This window comes from Gadus macrocephalus, chromosome 18 (genome assembly GCF_031168955.1).
Source record: "Gadus macrocephalus chromosome 18, ASM3116895v1".
NCBI lineage: Eukaryota > Metazoa > Chordata > Actinopteri > Gadiformes > Gadidae > Gadus > Gadus macrocephalus.
Genome location: NC_082399.1, coordinates 16,638,974 through 16,663,030, shown reverse-complemented (window position 1 = coordinate 16,663,030; position 24,057 = coordinate 16,638,974). Strand labels below are relative to the sequence as shown.

Genomic DNA, 24,057 nt, shown 5'->3' with positions numbered 1-24,057 from the left:
AAGCTGTGCGTGTAAACGAAGTGTGTGGAATGGCAGCGGCAGCGTGGGGCGCAGTGTGAATCCCCAAATACTGGGAGGAGCAGAATTGCAGATAGAATACCTAATCAAGGCTTTGGGAAAGTGTGTTACAAAGAAATCTAAATATAACCCCTACGGGTTTAAGGGAGATTTTCCAAAAGACAAACACACATAAAAGTAATTTCTCATTGGAGGGAATGTATTTTTATGCTAGTTTTGAAGTGGAAACCGCACAGCAAAAATCACAGTGTACATTGTACTCTATGGGTGTACATTTAACACTCATTTTTGGGTATATATAGGTCCAAGAGTTCAGTGTTCACTGAACACTGTTAGAAGAGCAAAATATGTACTCCAAATTTAGAGTTACATTTGAACACTTTGAGAGTGCAAATGTACTCTATTAGTGGTACTTTTGGGCACTCATTCAGTGCTTCCTTACACCTGCAGTGTAAACCTAGAACCCCAGAGAGAGAAAATATGTACTCCAAGTCAGTGCTTTGTAGCACTTCGCAGAGCTGATTATTTAATACTTCTAGAGTGAGAATGTACTCTGACTGGTGTACAGCCAACACCTTTGAGGTGAATTATCAACACTTCATGAATGAATAGTCTACACATTAGATTCTTGAAAACATTATATTTTTATTGATGCTGCTGTTGTTACAGTGCATACATATATAATATAGTTAACATTATAGTTAAACTTTAATTATTTTACATCAAGAACCATATTTAGTTTTACATTTATATGATGTAACAAACAACTTGAAAATAAATAAATGTGTCCCTGTCAACCAATTAAAGGGGAATTCCGGTGTAAAACGGATTTGGGATATGTTTAGTATGATAATGAGTTGAAACGTTCGTTTAGGAGCACAAAAAAACGCATATAGACGCTTTCTTCAGTTGGCTGTTTTTAGCCGATTCTATCAAAACGCTATAAAATTGAAACAATGGGGGCAGTGGTTATGGTAAAAACTAAATTGCTATTTTAAACCATTTAAAAGGCTAGAAGTAGCCCGACACTTCTTTGGTAGTTCAATAAGGGTATTAACATATAAAACGAGGCAATGAGAACTTTGTAAGTGTACAGATTGTTTATTAAAAAGTACATTTTATACACACAATACCATCAGTAGATCACCCGTCGACGCCATTGTTTTCAAGACTCGATAAGTAGATTGACCAACACAGAGATTGTGACATCCATCAGCAACACACAAGCTCTGGCGGCATGCCATGGGACCTTTAAAAATACCTTTTAAAATAAAAATTATCAGGATACAATTACCCTGTGAAACTTCACTACACGATCCACAGCTTCCCGGATACTGATTTTGACAGCTCCCTTCTTTCCACTTGGAGGTGGTGGCAGGAGGTAGACCAGCAGGAGAAGTGAGGCCATGTCACTATCCCAACCTGAAAAGGGAGAGCACATACTTTTGAGCATGAAATACACCTGATGAAAGCACGTGACACAACATAAAAGGTTCAAAAAGTTCTTGTCAATAAATAGTCAGCATCTAAAAAGGTGGCCAAATACAAACAGGTTATTATCATAGGACCCTTTTTTTATTTTTTTTTTAAAGGGTCCTATGTTCCCCAGTCTCATACAAAGAGGGGAACATAGGACCCGGGGAACATAGGACCCGGGGAACATAGGACCCGGGGAACATAGGACCCGGGGAACATAGGACCCGGGGAACATAGGACCCGGGGAACATAGGACCCGGGGAACATAGACACGCTCCCACTAAATTAAAGCCACGTGCCTCGTTAGCATTAGCTAAAAATGGTAACGAGGCGTTAGCTAAATTGAAGACATGTGCCTCATTAGCATTGGCCATTAAGTTTGACGTTAGCTAAAATCGTTAGCATTTATAAGTTGGTTATCAGATCTAAAAGACGAAGAAATGCTGAATATTCTGCATTCAGGGTTTCTGCAGGTTTTAACAGGTTAAATTTAAGACTTTAATACCTTCTGAAGACCCATTATGAATACAATTGCTGACCTATATGAAGGACACACACACAACTAACTATGAAACATAGAAACCCTGTGCATTATTCACTTGGTACTTTTCTTACCTGTTTACATTCCCGTGAAGTTCAAAAATGTCTTCGCTCACTCTGAGCAATCCCTTGGCGATATTGATTCGATCCTCTCTAGTCAATCGTCTCTGCCGAAACAGTTTGCCGCGTAGTGTGGAAGAGGACAAACGGTCACATGTCTCTAGATTCAACCAATGAGGAGGCGCAGCGAGCCAATGACGAATCGAAACCTAAGCCGACGTGCGGCCGTCAATCAACCGTTGGACACTCAGGGAGTCCATCATCCTAAAATAAACACTTAAATTACTCTACACCAGCATTAACTTAGAGACAACACCCAAGAGTGTTTCTGGTACACCCCAAAAAATGTACTTAGTGCCTATTCAACACCAAAGTGTATAAAATCTACTCTGGTCATGAATACTCTGGGATTTTAACACTTTGGCATTTGCTGTGCGGACTATAGAGAATTGGATCCACAAACTTTGAGTCACACGGTGCAAACTCCTCAGCTCCACTGTCTTCCATCCTTTTATTCTCCATAAAGCATTAACTGTACTAACTGTCGTTAACTGATTCAAATGTATCAATGTTGTTCACATAACTGTAGAATACAATAGGCTTTGACAAATGGGCCCAAGGCAAATGGATGATGTGTAAGGAACCATGTAGGGTTGATATCGTCAACACTAAACTAACCTCGCTGACTGCAAGCAGCATTGGTGTTTGTCTTGAGGCCCCCTTTAAGAGGCTCCTTGTCCCTCGCTCACTCCACTGTGTCCCTGTCTCCCAACACAGGCGGCTTAGTCCGTCTCAAAGTTTGAATTGAAACGTCGTCATCGCTTCCATTAAATACCTCTGAGTATAACAGATGAGTACACAACCTAAAGACTTTGTGATTTAAACAACATGTCAGCTGTGTGGGTTCAGTGATTGCAGCGCCCATATGAATCACCATGGCAATGATAGAAAATGTTGCATTATCTACCAAACTTAACATCATATACATTCACTGAATGAAGATTATGAAAATGAAATACACATTTCTCACTAGAAATGTAACTGAAACGTATTTGAATGCCAAAACTATCTTAAAATATTAAAATTTCCACAAAATAAAGGGAAAGAGCAAATCATTGGTCCGGCCAGGCAGTGGACCGGCAAAAAGTCGTATTGACGAAAAAACCCATTCGGCCGTTCAGGTTGGTGTTCATGTTGTGATGCTTCTTCAAGTCTGTCTGGCCTTGTTGAGAACAACTTCTAAAACCCAAAAGGGGACAGAGCGCTGAGCGCTATAGGGAGATGGTTCAGGTTCATAAAGAGTCCGACCTGGCTGGACGGTTATAGATTCACACATTTGTGCGCCGCCTTTCATTGTTCATTATTAAAAATCCTTGAGTCAATCATGTTGAATCTAAGTGACTTACCTTCTCCCCTGCTGGCGGACAGCATGGGGTCCACCCCACTCAGTGGCTGGATGGCTCGGATTCTGAGGACGTACGGACAGGACAAATAAGAGCCTTGGTTTGTAGGACATGAAGTCTACTTGCGGAGTAGGGGTTAAATGTACCAGCCCCTATCAGCAGGGGGCCCAGTGGTCTACCCTCATGGAGCTCTCTGAAACATGGACCTTCACTCATTCCAATAATGTCCTCCATCTTAGATATTTAAAAGGACGAAGGAAAGGATGGATGCAATTTGATATTTTAGATGGATAAAGTAATTTTTCACTGATATGTGAACAATATCTAATTCGCTCATTACTAATATATAACTATTTGTGGTTTCCTGATTATATATTATTTTTTGATGCCAATACTTTAGGCTACTTAATGATTACTGATTTTGAGTGTCCTTTACTTGTAACAGAGTTTTCCTTCACTGTGGTACTGCCCTTCTTGATGTCAACATGGTTCAATCAAGGTTGAGTACAATAACAGCACTTGCATTATGTTTTATTTGCCAAATGCAGCCTAAATAAATGTTAGTTCTCATGCTGAATTATGGCATTGTCCCTTCTGATTGGCTTGCATCCTGCGAGCTCAGGATCTTCCATAATTTCAAAACGTTATTGACGAATCCTGCCTCACAGGCGTGTTCTCTTCTCATGACGGAACGAATGGGTGTATGAAATGTGCGTCAGTGTCGCAGAGAAAGTTTGGGCAGCATTTACTATCTGCTGCGATTGGCGTCATCTGAATGAAAGCTCTGTGCCCCACAAATGTGGACGCGCACTACCCAGGCGGGGGGAGTGGACTCGCGCCTAATATCCGGTTCCTCCCGTCGTCAAGGTAACGACACGTCAACATGTCCGCAGAGGTCGAAAACGGGGAGAAGGAAGAACCAAAAGTAGACTTTAGGTTTATTTCTCTTGCTACATGAGAAACGCAAACATGAGCCGTATTGAAGACGTTGTGTGCATCAGTTATGTTGTTTTAATGGTCTTTCTTTAATGTTCAGGAGGAAGGAACTCGTTTCCTCCAATGGGAAGCGATGAGCCAGGAACGAATCAGCTCTCTGCTGCAGATGACTCTGGATGAAGTTCTGGGGTGAGTCAGCGTAGACCCCGTCCACACGAAGCCGAAACGGTCGAAAACAATCTCCACAACAATCATTAAGCAACCGCATCAAGCTGTAGAAACGCTGTAGTATATATTGAAGGTGCCGGTTCTCCACAGAAAAAAGTGGAGTGCATCAAGCCCGCGCGCACAAGACTTATTGGGTTTCACCAACAAATCGGCTCCGTGTCGTTTAAGCTGCTCACCTTCAACTTTCACCTGAAAACCTCGCATACATATTTATCATTGATAAATTACAACTCTCATCAATCTGCGTATAGCCGTCTGACAGCTGCCTCACCAGGTCTGCATCTCATTTATTCCAGACATTGTCCAGCTGGCCTGCAATCGAGTCTAAAATCTAAACCATCAGCAATCAATCTAGCTGTTCTTTAATCACAACCTGCAGTTTGTTGTATCATAAGAGCCAATGGCTATCAAGTGAGATGCTATAGGCTATCCTATTAATTAGATTGTTGTTGTTTTGCAGAGAGTTGGAAGTGGCCGTTGGCCTGGGCCAGAGACAGAGCTGCATGAGAGAGGTGGCCCTGCTCGACTACTACAGCTCTGGGTTCTGGTGGGCCAAGGAGTCGGGCTTCAGCCCCGCCCAGATCTCCTTCAGCATGGCCGTTTTCCAAAGGCTGCTGGACAACATCAAAGAAGGTCACAAAATAAGAGGCAACACAGAGCATCGTGTCTGGACGTAGATGTTCAGAGATGTAGCCCACATGTTCAATGTAAACGCTCTGTCAGGCGATAGGCAAAGCAAAGCTCATAATCATGCAAATCATTAATGTGGATTTATTTTTTTATTTTTTTATTATTTAAACAAATTGGTCTTGTTGTTTAGTTACTTTTAGTATTAATGTTTCATTCCGTAAAAATAAATCCTAATTTTTGCCATATCCAATTGATTCAGGAACAATCTTTGTTGCTAAATCTCGATGATTCAACCTGCTAGTCATTGGATATGGTAAATCTTAGGATTTATTTTCAACGTTTCAAAGAAATGCCACCAGCGATGTGCCTGATTTCAAATGTGTGGGTTTTCCGGTCATCTTCTAGATAAGGGAGTTGGATTTGTGGAGAACTGGATGGATTTAGCCAACGCACTGAACGGTGCCCTCCAGCAGGGGGCGGGCGTTCCTCTTCTCAGTGCAGAGCAAGCCACTGCCCTGGTAGAGCACGTCACAAACAGGTCGCCGTCCTCCCCCATGTGTTTCATCATACATCTTTAATTCAAGACTAGTATAGAAAGAAAAAGAGTAAACTCAATATACGAAATAAGTATGAATAGCTCATAATGTTGTTATTCAAACCATAACTTTGCGACGTTTTTACTGCAGCTATTTATAACATCAAAAAATATGTAAACTACACAGCTTCTCAGGAATGAGATGAGTCTGTAAACGAGATTCCCATCAAGGGAATCTTGCTGTGTGAATTGATTTATTCTGGCCAGGGCTTCTTTAACCACCACCCACACACCAGTACACAAAGAAAACACAAAGTGCAGGTGTAACATTCACTCATTATTGGTGGATTTTCAGAGAGTTACTTAATTTAACCTTTTGTAAACAGCCTCTTCCAGCATTACAGACTGTATGAACTCCTCTTCACCATCCCAAGAGAACAGGCTCTTATAGGAATAGAGGTGAGACATCTTGTAATATAGTGTGTGTTTGTGTGTGTGTGTGTGTGTGTGTGTGTGTGTGTGTGTGTGTGTGTGTGTGTGTGTGTGTGTGTGTGTGTGTGTGTGTGTGTGTGTGTGTGTGTGTGTGTGTGTGTTGGTGTGTGTGTGTGGGTGGGGGGCACTGTGCATCTGTACAAGTGCATACAAGTTCATATGACAATTCATCTACCTTCTCTGCTCCAGAGAACCATTGAAGTGATTTGTCAAGATGCAATCGCTCCATTGGAAGAGGGGATGTCAGCTGACCAGGACGTAGACCTGCCACTCAGCCAGGAGCAAGAAGAGGTAGGAGACGGATGGAAGGATGATGATGATTATAACAATAATTATAATTATAATCAGCAATGTTGGGACTGCAAGCAGTCCCAGAGTTATTCAAGGCAAGGCAAGTTCAAGGCAAAAAATCACGTAGATTAAAATAGTTTAAATAAATCAAAAATATGGAAATTACAAAGCAGATTTTGTGTTTGCCTTCACGTGGCTACTGAAACTTAGGTCACTGTCAATATTGACTCCAAGATTTTTCCCGGTGTAGGCTCCCTTTTGTGCCGAGTATGTCTATGCTCCTTTTTTCCAAAGATTATGACTTCAGTCTTGTCGGTGGTCAGTTTAACGAGGTTTTGTGACATCCAGTTTTTAACTTGACTAAGACATCGATAGAGGGATCCTAGGGGGGCAAATTCATTTGGAGACAGGGCTAAGTATATCTGTGTTTCATCGCCATATCTATGGTAGCAGATCGAGTGAATCTTTATGATGTGGCCAAGCGAGAGCATATACAGATCAAACAAAAGGATGGCCCTCGGATGGAACCCTGAGGGAAACCGCAGGTTATGGACGTAGGTGTTGAGGTAAATTTCCAATGGACACATAAAAACGTATATGCTCTAAATAGGTCCTAAGCCAGCTGATGACAATGCAATAGAGACCCACACAGTGCTAAAGTCTATGCAGTAATATGCTGTGGTCAACAGAGTCGAAAGCTGCACTGAGATCCAACAGCATCAGAACTGTGGTTTGCCATGGTCATGGTTTAGCCGAATATCATTTACTACTTTTATAAGGGCTGTTTCAGTGCTATGATATTCTCTAAAACCTGACAGGTAGAGATCAAAGCAGCAAGTTGAAGTGAGGAAAGCAGACACTTGATATATATATATATTTTTTTTTTAAATAGATTTGCCAATAAAAGGTATGTTTGATATGGAGCTTTAGTTGTTGAGGATAGACCCATCCAGATAGTTATTTCTAAGTAGAGGCTTATCAACAGCCATTTTAAGGGACTTATGTCATATTAGGGAAAAATGCCGGTCAGTAATGAAGTAGTAAACTCATTACTCTGAGTAGTTGGCTGATCAATGTGTGTCAAGTTGTCCGTGTTTTTTGCTGTTTTGTAGTTTTTCCCCAACTTGAAAGAGGAACTGACATCTATTGGAGGTTTTGGGAAACTGGATTCTACTCAAAATGTAATGACTTGAGTCCCAGGCAGTAGCTACGTTTTCACTTTTCTTTCCTTTTTATTTTCAGTTAAACAGTAGCTCAGTAGTATTTTCTCTTGCCATTATCCTTTAGGTAAAAAACCTTTAAAGATAAACAGAAACATAGAAAACACACATGAATATCAGCAATACACACAACAATAAACCGACACCAACATGTGCAAAATAATTGACGTTCTCAGATATAAATTCTTGTACAAAATATACTGGAATTTTAAACTTAAAAAGTACACAAACAACGCAGAAATTACATTTTTCAATTGTGGAACATTCAATAATAAAGTATTAAATGCATAAACCATCACTTATACAAAAATGGCTACTGCAGCCTCACCATCACCTTATTTCTAACAAGTGACAACTTAGTTTACAGTTCACTGTATAGGCAGACAACATTAGCATCCCCACTTGCAACGCAATGCTGCGGTTAGAAGCTATTAATAGCACAAACAACGTTACCGGAGCAGCGGCAGACTTTGATGGAACAGATCGGAAGTAGGCTACATTCTCTTACCGGCTGCCTCTCCAGATTTCAAAGATGTTCAGTATGTACAATACAAGAGTTTTTAAGCTCAATAAAAACCTCCTTGAAGCTCAATAAAAACACCTGCTGCTCGTGTCCGCGTCGCGTGTATGACGTAGCTTATTTTTGCGTTGGTCAGAACTTTGCGTCAACCATTAGTTGAGCTGGTGAGTCCCTCCGCTCCCAATTTAAAATTAAATCACTATTTTTTGTCCGTTAATTTCTTCTTTTTTTTCAGTGTATTTTCTTAAACCCCAAAGTAAATTTAACCACAGTTTGACTCGACACCTCCCACTCGATCTTTCCGGTAGACATACTGGGAAGGTCGCCACCTGAAAGTCAAACTCAATTTAAAAGAGATCTACCGTCAGTGAGTCACTTGTTCTTCAACAGGCAACAGAACGACCAGTCGCCGGACATCTCTGTGAAGGATAGTAGCTTGGACCTTCAAGTTTGGCCCATCAGTTTTTGGTTTCTTCACGCTTCCAGGTCTAATCACAGGAACACTGTAGCTTGGGACGACCCTGACATTCACATCCCTCACAATGCCTTTGCCGTCTGGATTTGTGCTGATGACTCTGCCAAGCTTGAACTGTCCCCTCATTGCGTTTTGGTCACACAGCCAGACGATGTCCCCAACAGCGACATTTCTCTCTGTGATGTGGCACTTGCTTCTCACGAAAAGGTTGGGGCCTGCCAGCTGACTCCAGCTCTTCCAGAACTTGGTCACTTCAGATTGCATCGCTCTGAGCCTTTTGTAAGGGTAGCTAGTAAAGTCAAAGGTCTTGACGTCTCCACTTTGAGAAGCTCGTCCAAGCAAAAGGGAATTCGGTGTTACATACTGAATACAGTCTTCCCGGCTCTGCATCCTTGCATCAATTGGACGCTCATTCGCAAGGTTGGCTGCCAAGTACAGGGCTGTGTGAGACTCACTGTAACTCAATCCAGACTCCTTCCCAAGACTCTGGAGCGCCTTCTTTACGATGCGCACAGCGGCTTCTGCAGCACCATTTCTGTGCGGGGAATCAGCAGGATGGATTTTCCACTCCCACACGGTTCTATTCCTTGCAGCAGTCTCCTCCAAGGCAGCTTTATTCTGGCTATCCAAGAATCTGTACAGTTCTTCCAGGGCCGGCTTTGCACCTATGAAGTTGGTACCCGGGTCTGACCAGATCTTTCTTGGATGCCCCCGGATTGCTGTGAACCTTTGGTAGGCCATCAGGAACGCCTCAGTGGACACAGAGTTTGCCAGTTCAGTGTGGATGGCTCTGCTGGCCATGCAGCAGAAGACCACACCCCACACCTTCAGAGTCACTCTTCTCTTGACATCATCATTCACCCGGAAGGGTCCAAAAAGGTCCACAGAGGTGTACTCAAAAGGTGCTGCAGGTTCAGTCCTCTCAGGCGGCAAATCACCCATCACTTGTTGGCACTTTCTTGCTTTTGCCTTCCTGCAGACCAGGCAGCCGTCAACGACCTTTTGGGCTATTCTCCTTCCTTTTACAACCCAGGCCTTCCTTCTCATCTTGAGCAGGGTCCCAGCCACTCCGTCATGACCCTCACCATGAGACTCTCGAGCTAGCAATGTAGACACCCATGCGTCACAAGGTAAGAGGGGGACGGCGACACTGTCTTCTTTGAAGCCCTGCACTCTTCCACCACAGACAAAGAGCCCAGAGTCCTCTTTATAGACCACAAGCCTGTCTGTTGTAGTGCTTGGGAAATTTGCGCCCTCTTGTGCAGCAAGGAAAAGGTCTCGCAGCACATCTTTCCTTTCTTGGACAGAGACGACTCCGGTTAAATGGACTGCCTCCCACTTTGGTCTATTCGGGATCCGGTTTGGTCCAAGGAACCTTCTAGCTGCCCTCCAGATCCAAGCAATGGTCTTAACAAGTCTGGTAAGGCTGCTGAACCGTTTGATGTCCACAAGGCTTTGGATTGCTGACCCTGCGGGTGGTCTCTGTTGACCTACTTGGACATGGTCCCCTTTCCGTCCTGGTCCCATTGCCTGGGCCCTCGTCAGAGCAGCGACAAAGGCTTTCTTTTGCAGTTTGTTGATGCTCTCTCTGGCAGCAGTAGCAATTTCTTTTGCAGATTTGATCGGCCACTCACACACAGGAAGGCTCAGGAACTCTGGACCATTCTGCCACTCTGAGTCTTCATCAAGTTGTTTGGGGCCGCTTCCTCTCGTGATTAGGTCTGCAATGTTCTGCGGACCAGGGATCCACCACCAGTCCTGGACTTGTGAGTTGCTTTGGATTTCTCCTATCCGATTTGCAAAGAAAGTTTGATAGCCATAGCTCTCTCTTTGGATTGCGCCAAGAACGGTCTGGCTGTCGACAAGATGGAACCACTTCTCCACTTTGATTTGGCTGTGCTTTTCAAAGTACCTCTTCAGGCGGGACGCAAACACTGCTCCACATACCTCTGATTTCACAGCATCGCCCTTCTGATCCAAAGGGGTTAGTTTGGCTTTAGACTCCACCAGCTTGATGATGGGGCCTTGATCAGAGCTCCACCTCAGATACATCACTGCTCCGTAGGCATGCTCGCTCCCATCTGAGAATGTAACTGCCCACGGCTTACCGGTATGGCATGAAGGAGTTAGAGCCCTGGTGAATTTGACCTTGCCGAGCTGGACATATTGTTCAAAAAGCTCAATTGCATCTTCCCTGAGTCCCTCTGAGAGCGCTGTGTCCCATGTGTCTTTAGCTGGGCAACTTTTGTTTTTTGCCTCTTGGAATGCTTGGCGCACCAGGATAGCTCCCTTCTGCTTTGCAGGCGTCACCAGGCCACTTGGGTCATACAATCCAGCCACCTGACTGAGCAACTCTCTTCTTGTCAGGGGATTGGGAGTCTGAGGCCTAACCTGTTCTTGCAGGAGGTTCTGACCAAGCCGCATCTTTTGCTTCCTCTTTGAGAAATTTATGGAAGTCATGACATGAAGCCTGTCTTCCCCAACAATGTAGCCAAGGCCGAGTGCCTTATTGTCGTCATCACCCATTTGATTTGGGAGGACCAAGGTTCCCTCTTTGGCTCTTGCGCTGCTGTCTGGCTCGACCTGCCTCCCACTTTGCCCAGAGAACACCCACGGCTTGAGCTGAAATCCTCCAGCCTTCAGGATGCTCTCGACGTTTGCAGTGATGGCTCTCAGGCGGTCTAGGTCATTTTGCGATGTCAGGACATCATCGACATAGCTGTCCTGCTGGAGTACCCGGCGCTCCTCCTCAAGGTGCATGAACTGAGGGAGGTTGGAGGTCTCTCGCATTGCAAGCTGTGCGATACACCCTGCTGGCTTGTCTCCAATGTTCACCCTGGTGACAGCATATTCTCCCAGCTCCTCGTTCTCAGAGTCTCGCCACAGGAATCTGTGGAGGTGCACTTCACGATCCTCAAGCCACACAGAGTTGTACATCTTTCTTATGTCACCCAAAGCAGCGTACACCCCACCTCTGAACTTCAGGAGGACTGCACGGATCGGGTTGAGGACGTCTGGACCTTTCATCAGCATGTCATTCAGGCTCACACCTCTGAATTTCTGGCTGCTGTTCCAGACGAGCCTCACTGGTGTCGTGATCGAGTGTGGATTTGGAGCAATGAGGTGGCTGACATACCATACTGGCCCGGTCCAGTTGGTAATCATATCTTTGGAGAGCTTCATTGCAGCACCTCTAGCGACCATGTCATGGACTTGGGCAGCATAGGCAGCTTTCCATTTGGGCTCTTTGGCAAGATGTTTTTCTGTTCTGAGGAAAGTGGCCTCAACAGCTCCCCTGTTGTTCGGGAGTGAAACTGGGTCTTCTATCCAGGGGTACTTGGCATGCCAATGCGGATCCTTGCTGTGGCAGTCACCTGCGACGTACGTGAGTCCGTCTCTCACTACCTCGAGTTCCCGCTCCTCAGCAAGGGTCATCTCTTTCCCACCTGGCTGGCAGTTTCCACATCGACAGCCCCCACACCTTGGATCGCAGGCAGCGCCAATACTGTCCCATCTCCACCATTCCAGGAAGTCTTGCCCAGTTATGAAGGTGGTTGACTCCTGGATGTCGTGGCAGATACGACTGTTTGTTTGCTGCTGCTTTAAGATCCTGGCGGGGAGTTCCTCATATTTACTGGCGGCGGTCCTCATTGACCTGGCGAAGTGAGTGTTGGATGCGTGGGCTGACACGGCGATGCTCTCAAACAGGTCTGGGTGAGTCCCTCCAACGGTCTTCCCCAACGGTCCGTCCCACAGCACAAGGTCTCCAACAACTCGAATTCGCTGAGGTGCCAGCTTACCCTCTCTGTGACTAATCAGCAAGCTTATCTCCTTGGGTCTTGTGAGGTCATCGGCTGGGATGTCAGGAAAGAACTTTTGCAGTTGTCTCGCGGTTACGCCCTTGTAGACATCTGCAATGTTGTCCAGTCCATAGCAAATCAACTGGTGGGATTGAAGGGTTCCTCTGGGAGTCTCTACTCTGATCTTTAACAGGTACCTTTTCGTTTCCACGTGAGCCTTCATCCCCCCAACCCCATGGACAACAAGGGTGATTTCCTCACTTCTGAGGTTCAGCTTGCTTGCAGCTTTGTGGGTGATGTAGTTCGTGTCCGATGCCAGGTCGATCAAGGTCCCGATCTTCTGTCCAGCATTGGCTGTTACTTCAAGGAGCATCATTATGACCGGGAACTCTTGTAGACCACCTTCAATGAGAAGGCTTGATGGCTTGGTGACTGTGCTGAGGGTCTTTGAGGCGGCGTTCGAGAAGGCATCCCGACACTGTTTTGCAAGTTCTGGGGAGAGTTTTCTCATGAAGTCCTCCTGGTCAGCAGTGTACTTTTCCTTTGCTTCCCCAGAATAGCGTCTACCCCTGTTCTGGACAGCACTGCTTCTTTCATCAGCATTTGGACACAGGTAGTAGTGATGATCACGACCATCTTTGCAGTCTGGATGCCTACAGAGAAAGGTGGGTTTGCAGAATGCCAAGTCATCATGGATTTCGAGGCACCTCTCACATGCCCCTAGCTCCTTTACGGCAGCATTCCTCTCTGCTGGCTTTAGGGCTCGAAATTGCTTGCAGAAATACAGCTTTGCTCTGTGCTTCTCGTCACCACAGATGACACATCCTGCCTGGGCACCATCAGACTTCGTGGCTCTTGTTGTGGCGTGTCTTGAATCAGATCTTGCTTCTTTTCTTGGTTCCTCATCCATCAGTTGCTCGAGTTGCTCATAAATGAACTCTTGCTCTTTCAGGAATGCCAACAGACTGTCAAATCTGTTGTCTGGGAACACAGCATTCTGACTATCAGCCACATAGACAAGCCATTCCTTCTTCAGATTTTCAGGAAGCTTACATTCGATGGACTTTATGACCAACGGATTCTTGATTGCCCCTGTGTCTCCCAGGTCACTCAAATCCTGCAATGCCTTCTCAACTGCTTGAATCAATTCCACTATCTTTCGTGGTTGGTGACTCCTAACAGCTGGCATTTTCTGCAACTCTTCCACAATTTCAATGGCGATGGCGGTTTGGTTTCCATAGCGATTTCCAAGGACACGGAAAACGTCTTCTGCGGTGTTGTAGGTGGTGAGCCTGAGGTCTCTGGTGATTCTTTCATCCAGGCTGTCCAGCAACTGGAATTTCTTCACCTCTCTTGAGCCTGTGGGTTCACTTTGCCTTTGCAGCGCTTCCCAATCTTTCCTCCATCTATGGAAATCTCGTTTAACGCCAGAGAACTTGGGGAGAGCTATTGGCTTTAACCTGATTGTGGGCATGGTAGGATTTAGGGGGGCAGTCCACGTCTGTCTTTTATCCTCTTCTTTCAGCTTTACCTGTATGAATTCAGCCTTCATAGACACAAGCACAGGAACTGTGAGGTCTAACTCTCTAAGTCGGTCTTGGATGACTCTTTTCTGATCTGATGGAATCCATCGCTTCCAGCGATCATGCAATCCTTTTGCCGTCTTTGTGAGGTCTTGCAAGTGGTTGAGCATGAAATCATTGGCCTCTTGTTTCGTACTTCGGTCTACTGCAGCAGTGCGCTTGCACTCTGACTCTGCGACTTCCAGTGACGTGAAAACCTCATTGGCGCCAGAGTTGGACCACAACACGTTTTGGACAAGATGTTTGATTTCCTTCAATTTAGATGCACTTTCAATGGCAGTGTTTGTCAGGTCGGCCTTTTGCTGTTCTGTTAACACTGCTTCTTCTTCAGCGCCCAGCTCCGCCTCTTTGTCAGCAATGAGCTTGGCTTCCAAGTCATCATTTACCTCTAAGACTTTTTCAGCAGCTTTAGAGAGTGCATTAAACCCATTTTCAAGCTCCTGCTCAGAGAGATCCTCGTAGGTCCTCTGCAAGCGGTTGGCCAGACGAGAAAAAGCTCTCTTCGCCACTGTTCTCTCCATTTTCAGCTCCTCCGCCATATTTTCCCTGTTGCAGGTGACGCGTAGGTGACAAGATAAGAGTTTGTTTGTTATTTGGATTTTAATCCGCCTTTGATTTTCCTTGGTTCCAGTTCCTGGACTCCGCGGTTTTTTACTGTCAAGTTGTCCGTGTTTTTTGCTGTTTTGTACTTTTTCCCCAACTTGAAAGAGGAACTGACATCTATTGGAGGTTTTGGGAAACTGGATTCTACTCAAAATGTAATGACTTGAGTCCCAGGCAGTAGCTACGTTTTCACTTTTCTTTCCTTTTTATTTTCAGTTAAACAGTAGCTCAGTAGTATTTTCTCTTGCCATTATCCTTTAGGTAAAAAACCTTTAAAGATCAACAGAAACATAGAAAACACACATGAATATCAGCAATACACACAACAATAAACCGACACCAACATGTGCAAAATAATTGACTTTCTCAGATATAAATTCTTGTACAAAATATACTGGAATTTTAAACTTAAAAAGGACACAAACAACGCAGAAATTACATTTTTCAATTGTGGAACATTCAATAATAAAGTATTAAATGCATAAACCATCACTTATACAAAAATGGCTACTGCAGCCTCACCATCACCTTATTTCTAACAAGTGACAACTTAGTTTACAGTTCACTGTATAGGCAGACAACATTAGCATCCCCACTTGCAACGCAATGCTGCGGTTAGAAGCTATTAATAGCACAAACAACGTTACCGGAGCAGCGGCAGACTTTGATGGAACAGATCGGAAGTAGGCTACATTCTCTTACCGGCTGCCTCTCCAGATTTCAAAGATGTTCAGTATGTACAATACAAGAGTTTTTAAGCTCAATAAAAACCTCCTTGAAGCTCAATAAAAACACCTGCTGCTCGTGTCCGCGTCGCGTGTATGACGTAGCTTATTTTTGCGTTGGTCAGAACTTTGCGTCAACCATTAGTTGAGCTGGTGAGTCCCTCCGCTCCCAATTTAAAATTAAATCACTATTTTTTGTCCGTTAATTTCTTCTTTTTTTTCAGTGTATTTTCTTAAACCCCAAAGTAAATTTAACCACAGTTTGACTCGACAATGTGAGTAATCCTATGCGATGTGGATGATATCTGCTGTCTAATGTTCTCTACTTTGCTTCTAAAAAAAGATGCAAACGCATGAGTGTTGTTTGCATCGCGGATTTTGGATTGGGATCGGATTTCTTCCGTTTTGATTGAACAATGTCATCCATTATATGTGTCATTCTTATGTTGATGTTTTCTAGTAAGTCATCAGCGGTCTGTGGAAATGGGCTTGTGGACTCTAAGGGTGCACTCACACTAGGCTATCTGGCCGTGGCCGTTGGTCGTTTTCGCACGTAACCGTGCTCAAATGGCCCCATGGTTCTCTGGCCTGCACTCACACTAGGCCATCTGGCCGTGGCCGTTGGGCGTCGCAACTGTGGCCTGGCCACGGTAGGCTCTTGTACATACGTCATCACGTCGTAAGTAACACGTCATCACCAAGCGTCCGCTGCATGGACCATAATAAAGTCTGCCGCCAGTCAGAGTTCTAACAACAATGGACAACAACACACAGAACACAGTTCGCACTTTGCTGAGTCTGTTGCTTATTTGGATATATGTTTACCGTTTAATGGGAAAGAAGGCTCGTCGCCTTTATTATGTCCGTGGTTGTCGCATGGACTATATGTCATCCAGCTCAGGTTGCGTAGCCGTGCTTGTGCGCGTGTCGGCTCATTAGCATCTGTACCGTAGCGGCCCGTGCCGTAGCAGCACACCTCTCCCAAGTGGCCAAATTGGCCCGGCCTGGCCAGACTGGCCACACTCACACTGGCAGATTTGAGCACGGTTAGGTGCTAAAACGGCCATGACCACGGCCAGATGGCCTAGTGTGAGTGCACCCTAAGAGTGCTTGCTCAAAAAGATCACAAGTGTTGTCATTTATAGCTCTCTTTCTAATCATCATAGAATGTAAGGGGACATATAGACTTCAAAGAAAGTACAACAGTGGTCAGATAAGGCTAGGTCAACAACATGTGTAGAGACTGTTACACCTTTTGTGATGACAAGATCGAGTGTGTGGCCCTGAGAATGAGTGGGGTCCTGCATGTATTGTGTCAGGTTGAAAGTGTCTATCACCGCCAGAAAATCTTTTGCATGAGTGTTTTCAGGATTATCTACATGGATGTTGAAATCACCCGATATAACAATGCTGTCAAAATGAACATTGATCTTTGACAGCTATTCACAGAATTCTTCAAGGAAAACTGCAGCTGGCAAATGAGGGGGTCTATAGATGGTTAACAGCAGGATTCTGGGACAACATTTAATGACTACACAAAGATATTCATAAGAGGCGTAGTCGCTGTAAAATGACTGTTGACACTGAAAAGAAGCTTTGAAAGTTTTATCTATTCCACCCCCTCGTCTATTTTCACGGTTGACACTCATGAAGTTGTATTTGGGGGGAGAAGATTCAATAAGGGTAATGTTATAGTTTACTGAGTCAAGCCAAGTATCAGTAAAAAGTAGGAAGTCGAGTTTATCTGTACAGATAAGATCGTTGATTAAAAACTACTTTTTTATGAGTGACCAGATGTTCAGCAGCGCAAGCAAAGTTACTATTTTACTATTAGAGTAGTGTTTTTTTCCACTGGGAGGTATGGTTTCTTAGGAACAGGTAGGATTAGGCCCACATACCTGGGAGCATTTAGGCCTACTTCTCCTTTTTTGATTCGATTTGTACAGTGATGAGAGCCTGTGGAGACGCGATAGGTGGAGTAGCAGAGCAAAAGGCCTGCTGTGACACAGGTAGCAGGTTTATGATGTTTGCACTGAGGGCAGCGTGCACACGTGTTTTTCTTGGCCTAGTTAATACAGGGATAGTGCATTGCTCCGGAGCGTGGGAGGACTAGAGGAGGGTCCGGCTGAGCATGGTGTCAGTCAATACCAAAGGCTATGTAGTTCAATAGGTTGGAGGTGAGCAGCCTGATTCCCTCCCTGCTGGGGTGGAATCGGTCAGTGTTAAAGAGGTCATGCCTAGTCCAAAAGGCATCAAAGTTGGAAATAAAATTAAAACCAGCAGCTCGACAGAAGTGGCATAGCCATTGATGCAGTCCATAAAGACGACTAAAATATTCAGAGCCCCGAGAAGGAGGAGGGATGGGACCTGATAGAATGCAGCACATTCCCAAGGATTACATTTTAAAACATAGTTCCTCAAATTCTAGATGCAGTCTGGCGGATTATATATAGTCTATTATATCATTAGTCCCAGCATGCATAATGACTATTTTGACTGACGTATGTCAGAGAAGAAGTTTAGGTACAAGATTAATGAAATCACTAATCTTACCATTAAACAGACAGTAGGTGATACAAGCTGGAAGTTTGACTCCCTTGACGATAGAGTCACCAAGAAGGAGGGCTTGTGGCAGTGAGGTGTCATTATACATGTAGGAGGAGGGATTCTGGTGAATCATGTGTGTGGCAGAGGGCTGAGGCTCCCGGGAGCCTCTGCTTCCTTCTGAGCTGGCTTGTGGTTGGTAGAATAATGTTTGCAAATTAGCATCTATATTGAATTTGCCATAACTCATTCATTTTCTACTCAATCAATACCATTAAACGACACTTTCATTTGAAGATATGGTTATGAAGAACAAGATTTTCTACGTTAATTTACAGCTAAATCTATCCAGACGTACATTATGGCTCCCATGGCAAAAATATCAGCATGCGAAATAAGGCTTGTACACCAAGCTTCAGAATGTATCATTCATCAGGGTGGCCAAGCCGTGCGGTAACTGAACCAAGAAGTTATAGCGCCCCCTTTAGGAATTTTGGCACCAAACCTTTTTCGAGAACTAAGTAAGAGGGACACCTAAAGGACTGAAAACTTTTTACCACTCGGAGGTTGAGATATGGGTGCTTCCAAATAAAAATAATAAGACCCAAACGCAACAATAAAAATTGGTTTCCACAGTTACACTGTAAGTACCTAATGATGATAGCAATAGTACATTTGATTTATAAAGCCCTTTACTGGACACTCAAAACTATTTAAATGGCAATAAAAAAAATAAATTCATTTCTTTTAGCCAACTACGAGAGGTAACGATGAGTGTAGTGTGACAAAATATAAACTTTTGTGTGTGTGTTTTTATAAATTCTCCACCTGGTAGCACTGCCAGCCTTTGTCCCTGAACCTCTGAAATGAACCCGGGATCCTTCTAGAAGCTCTGCATTGTGGAGCATGACATGAACACTTGGTTGAAGGATGAGATTAAGGGCCATTTAAAATGCCAGTGTTTGTTATTTAGAATAAAAGTAGACGACTAGAGTATATCTGCAGGGACATCTTCAACATGCATAACCTATTCCATTAAATAGAAACCACACAAAACACTGAATGGTTCAACAACCATTTGCATTGTGCAATGGTCAATGGTCGAAGTGATTGTATTGTGTCACTCAGAAGGAGACAGAGACAAGAGCATAGATCTACTGTGTACTCTCAAGCCCCCCATGGCTGAGTAAAGCCATTACCTGGAGGGCACTGAGGGTTGGTCATGGGCTGGACTGTGATAGACACTGGACAGGGACAGACCCTGCTTCTGATATTCAGGTTTACATTACTACAGCAGAGGACATGATTGATACGAGCTGAGGATGAGGGAACCAAATCAAGGCCGTTCTTAACTCTTAAGAGAGCTATATCACTCCGTCTCAGCTATATGGCGTACCCCACAAACACATTGTAACGATGTGTTTGTGCTCTCACATTGTGCTCTCTTAAAGTTGCAGTGTTGATCACATTCTGTCTCCTATCACACAGTAGTAATTCCATATGTAATGGTTGGTTTATGTGCATGTGGGGGACGGCGTCCTTTATCTGACCCTGTGTGTGTGTGTGTGTGTGTGTGTGTGTGTGTGTGTGTGTGTGTGTGTGTGTGTGTGTGTGTGTGTGTGTGTGTGTGTGTGTGTGTGTGTCACATAGGTTGGAATACATGAAATCAATTCTGTCTAATCCTATGGCCTATGGCCGTGTGCTTTGTCAAGTTGAACTTTAAAACCTTTGAGACAGGCTTTTAGAGTACTTCCTGGCTGACCTTGTGTTTGTCTCACACAGGCTAATCAGGAGGAGTCAGGGGGTGAACAGCAGGCAGACAACAGTGAAGGGCGGCCGAGAGAGTTGGTGGTGGACGAGGAGGAGGACGTTGGGCAGTGGTCTATCCAGGAGGTGGAGGAAGTGATGTCGGAGCTGGCCAAGGAGATGATGGGGAGCCTCCAGGTACCAACACCACCACACCACGCTGGGGAGGGCTAGCCTCCAACACCACCACGCATGGGAGGGCTAGCCTCCAACAACACAACACTGGAGGGATGGCCTCCCTTAGTATATAGGTTATATATTTAGTACCTAGGCTATATATTTAGTACATAGGCTATATATTTAGTATATAGGCTATATATTTAGTACATAGGCTATCTATTTAGTAAATAGGCTATATATTTTGTATTTAAGCTATATATTTACATAGGCTAGATATTCAGTACATAGGCTATATATTTAGTACATAGGCTATATGTTTTGTGTATAGGCTATATATTATTTATGTAGGCTATACGTTTTGGATACAGGCTATATGTTTAGTAGATAGACTATATAGGCTATGTTGGCCAGGGGCAGTAATACTAACTAAATTTGTTGGTATTATTAATTACTGCAATGAGCTCTTGATTTAGTTCACACTACACGTCGGCGACATGTTGGCAAGGGAGTTACTCATCATTGAACTGAATAAACAAGATACAACTTTATTCATCATGGTACTGTGTAGAACCAACAAGATACAACTTTATTGTATCTTGTTGGTTCTTGTTTGACCAAGTCCTGAACAGCTACATAGGGACGGTTTGGTCTTTTGAAACCTAACCAGAGCACACACACACATATAACAGCGTGCACAGACACGGACACAGACAGACACACACAAACACACACACAAACCAACATAACTGCACACACACACACACACACACACACACACACACACACACACACACACACACACACACACACACACACACACACAGGTGGAGGAGATTGTCACCTTGCTCCTGTCAGGCTCCATGAGTCCTGCTCCTCTTAGACCTCCGAGTGGCTCATATGAGAGTTGACAGCAATATCATTTCAGATGCTGCTTTTGGTGCAGTGAAGCATCATGAAGGAACACACATCTTCAGAGCACTATACCATGTCAATAGTTTGATTCAGGAAACGGTTATGAATTTACTTTGCACTTTGACCCTTTACTGTTATATTATGCTTAATAAAATACTGTTTCTCTCTCTCTCTCTCTCTCTCTCTCTCTCTCTCTCTCTCTCTCTCTCTCTCCCCTTCTGTCTCTCTCCCTCTCTCCTTCTGTCTCTCGCTCTCTCTCTCTCTCTCTCTCTCTCTCTCTCTCTCTCTCTCTCTCTCTCTCTCTCTCTCTCTCTCTCTCTCTCTCTCTCTCTCTCTCTCTCTCTATCTCTCTCTCTCTCTCTCTCTCTCTCTCTCTCCTCTGTGTTTGCAAAATGAAAACAAGTGGAGGAAAAACTCCCTTGCTCGTGTGTGTGTGTGTGTGTGTGTGTGTGTGTGTGTGTGTGTGTGTGTGTGTGTGTGTGTGTGTGTGTGTGTGTGTGTGTGTGTGTGTGTGTGTGCATGTGTCCATGTGTGCGTGCGTGGGGGGGCCTTCTGGGCATGTGGCTCTCATCATACCTTATATGGTCTGAGTTGCAGCAAAATTGGCAAGCATATGGATGAGGGGAAAACCTTCATGGGAACAGTTTCATTTCTGAAGAGTATACAGTAACTGATGTAGGAGCAAACAATTGACAGGTCTAATTGGGGCCCAACATTGACTCTGTAGTAACTAAAGCTGCTCTTCTGAGGACAGCTGCAGGTCAAGGAGTAGGAATGACTCGGTGACAGCGAAGGTTTGCTTTTCCCTGGCAAAGACTCAAATCATTTCCTCTCCGAAATGGCGATGGAACAATAAATCAAGAGGGGGAGGTCTTCCTTATTTTACATGTTTTACTCCAAGGGAATGACTCAATGCATGCCAAGGAATGATCATCAGGTCTTTAACATTACAAACTTTGTAACTTTATTTATACTAAATGGTCAAATGTTAATTTGTCCTTTAGAAATGTGTTTATGTATTGTCCTCTTTATATTTGTGTGTGTGTGTGTGTGTGTGTGTCTGTCTGTCTGTCTGTCTGTCTGTCTGTCTGTCTGTCTGTCTGTCTGTCTGTCTGTCTGTCTGTCTGTCTGTCTGTCTGTCTGTCTGTCTGTCTGTCTGTCTGTCTGTCTGTCTGTCTGTCTGTCTGTCTGTCTGTCTGTCTGTCTGTCTGTGTGTTTTCCAGGCGGACTTCAGCGAGAAACTAAGGATACATGAGAGGTCTTTCTCAGCAAAGATAGGACATCTGAAAGACAGCGCTTCCAAATAAGTGCATTTATGACTGGTAATTTGCTTCTTAATAAAACATTTATAATTCAGTTTCATAAAATAACGTGTCTGGAATAATTAATTTCTGTGCGCATACTGAAATCGAATAACTTTGGGCTTTGATTTTCAAAGGAATGTCCTTTATTTGGGCTGTGATATTGGCTGATGTCTTGACTTTATGCTCCCAGACGACATTGGCTCGGTTTGGTCAGAATTAGTTTTTTATCAATGAGGTTAAGGGGAAACTTCACCCATTTCCATTAAGCTTTGTATCGTTAGAAACCCACTCATATTTTTGAATGGTCCTGCATCATTCCCTTATTTTCTGGAGAGACTGGAGATATCCGTATCGATCTCCAACACTTCCTGTTTAAGATGACGCAATATGACGATTTTTGCGTAGAAGTAAATAGGAAGTGTAAGAGGGGAGGATTCTCGTAAGACTACAAGCACTAGTCCCACCCCCAGGGGGGTTGGACCCACTGACGCTACTGACCTATTAGAGCAGTGCCAGTGGGTGGGACTTCACCAGCAGAAACTAACATCCACAGCGTCTGAAGCTAAGCTAACAGAGGCTGCTGATAAAACTGAAGTACAATGACGGAAGGTACTGGATCTTTACTAGAAATGTTGTGTGAAATGATTTTCAAGCAGTCTTGCGGTATCAGCTTGGTAGATGGAACAGCGAGGTGTCCGATAGGCGGAGATCTAGATCAGCGGGAGTGGCCAGCGAAGCTGTGCATCGTGGTGCATGTTGGGAGTTGTTGTCTTCAATCCACAAGCGCCAAAAAGTCACTTTCTGCCTTTTCTCGATCAAGACGGCACCAAATTAGAATTTTATTTTATCATTCGACTAAATATAGGACCCAATTTCAATACATATTCATGCCTCCACCGGTGAAATGCTCCTTTAACAGAAATATAAATCACAAAACGACTTTGTGAGCTAGCAATTATAAAGTATGGTAATAAGAAAAGAAAGAAAAAAATAAGTGAATGGGGGTCAGTGATTCCAAGTCCAATTGCAAACACATGAAAAAGCGCCAATGAACCAGTGCTTCAAGCTTTTTTTAACAGCCTAGATGTGATTGTAGTTCTGAGATGTATTCTATAAGCACTGACTAATGATTCCTGTCCTGGCAATTCTAGAACAACCATCAAAGCACCTGAAACACCATCCCGATCAGAACATAAAAATACTTCATTATTGCTTCGATCATCTAGAGCCGAAGCCAATGTAACCTCAGGACCCACAGAGAGCTGTAACTCAGACACCCATTTGGGACGTGTCTTCTGGTCCCCTTAGTCAACCAGAGACCCTCTACATACACCGCCCGCCTCTCGAGGGATAGCGGAGAGACCCGCAGGTATAATGCTAATGAGGGGAGCTTTAGGGTCCTGCACTCAAAACCTCTTGGCATTTGGTATGCCAAAATACTTAGGGGTCCGGTCTGGCTCGATAGGGGACCTGTCTAGTCCACTAATAGAGCACAGCCCCGGACCCCTAAGCCTGTAGTACTACAGGGTCAGGGTCTAACTACTAAGTATATTTGATGCATTCTGCCTCTTAATCCCCATCCCATTCACACTCTGTCGACCTCAGTTATGCACAACTGAGGTAATGCATCTGTGATCAATTATTTATTCCTAATATCTTAAAGAACAATGACCCATCGTTGATGATAAACACAACTAGAGAAGTACAGCATTGTAATGGGACGCGAATAGAAAGATAGTCGCGAATAGATGATAACTTTTCGCCAGCCAATGGCTCTGATGCTGCGGCGCAAATGGCGAAGTTCACAACAATTTTTGCGTGATATGGAAAATTTGC

At 44.2% G+C, this 24,057-nt stretch overlaps 1 protein-coding gene and 1 long non-coding RNA gene across 4 annotated transcripts; one reads left to right on the top strand and one right to left on the bottom strand.

Annotated features, from left to right (window-relative positions):
- Positions 1-249: 249 nt before the first annotated feature.
- LOC132446649 (uncharacterized) lies at positions 250-2,529 on the bottom strand. The gene is made up of 2 exons (XR_009522940.1): positions 2,110-2,529; positions 250-1,440 (listed from the first exon to the last, which is right to left on the bottom strand). It is a non-coding gene; the product is annotated as an uncharacterized LOC132446649 (long non-coding RNA).
- Positions 2,530-4,248: 1,719 nt separating this feature from the next.
- On the top strand, positions 4,249-22,997 carry cabcoco1 (ciliary associated calcium binding coiled-coil 1). Of its 3 annotated transcripts, none has more exons than XM_060036983.1 (8): positions 4,249-4,364; positions 4,534-4,622; positions 5,122-5,294; positions 5,697-5,829; positions 6,213-6,285; positions 6,508-6,609; positions 19,862-20,023; positions 22,141-22,997. In XM_060036983.1, the coding sequence occupies exons 2-8, from the start codon at positions 4,567-4,569 to the stop codon at positions 22,222-22,224; spliced, it is 783 nt and encodes a 260-aa protein (XP_059892966.1). In that variant the 5' UTR covers positions 4,249-4,364; positions 4,534-4,566; the 3' UTR covers positions 22,225-22,997. The 3 variants fall into 3 exon arrangements, with proteins under 3 accessions (XP_059892966.1, XP_059892963.1, XP_059892964.1); XM_060036980.1 differs by having other exon boundaries at positions 4,353-4,422; XM_060036981.1 differs by having other exon boundaries at positions 4,362-4,433.
- Positions 22,998-24,057: the final 1,060 nt, after the last annotated feature.

Coding starts and splice junctions, on each gene's coding strand:
- cabcoco1 (XM_060036980.1), top strand. CDS start 4,381: ATGTCCGCAGAGGTCGAAAACGGGGAGAAGGAAGAACCAAAA. Junction 5,295..5,696: donor GCTGGACAACATCAAAGAAG/GTCACAAAATAA, acceptor GTCATCTTCTAG/ATAAGGGAGTTGGATTTGTG. Junction 6,286..6,507: donor AGGCTCTTATAGGAATAGAG/GTGAGACATCTT, acceptor TCTCTGCTCCAG/AGAACCATTGAAGTGATTTG.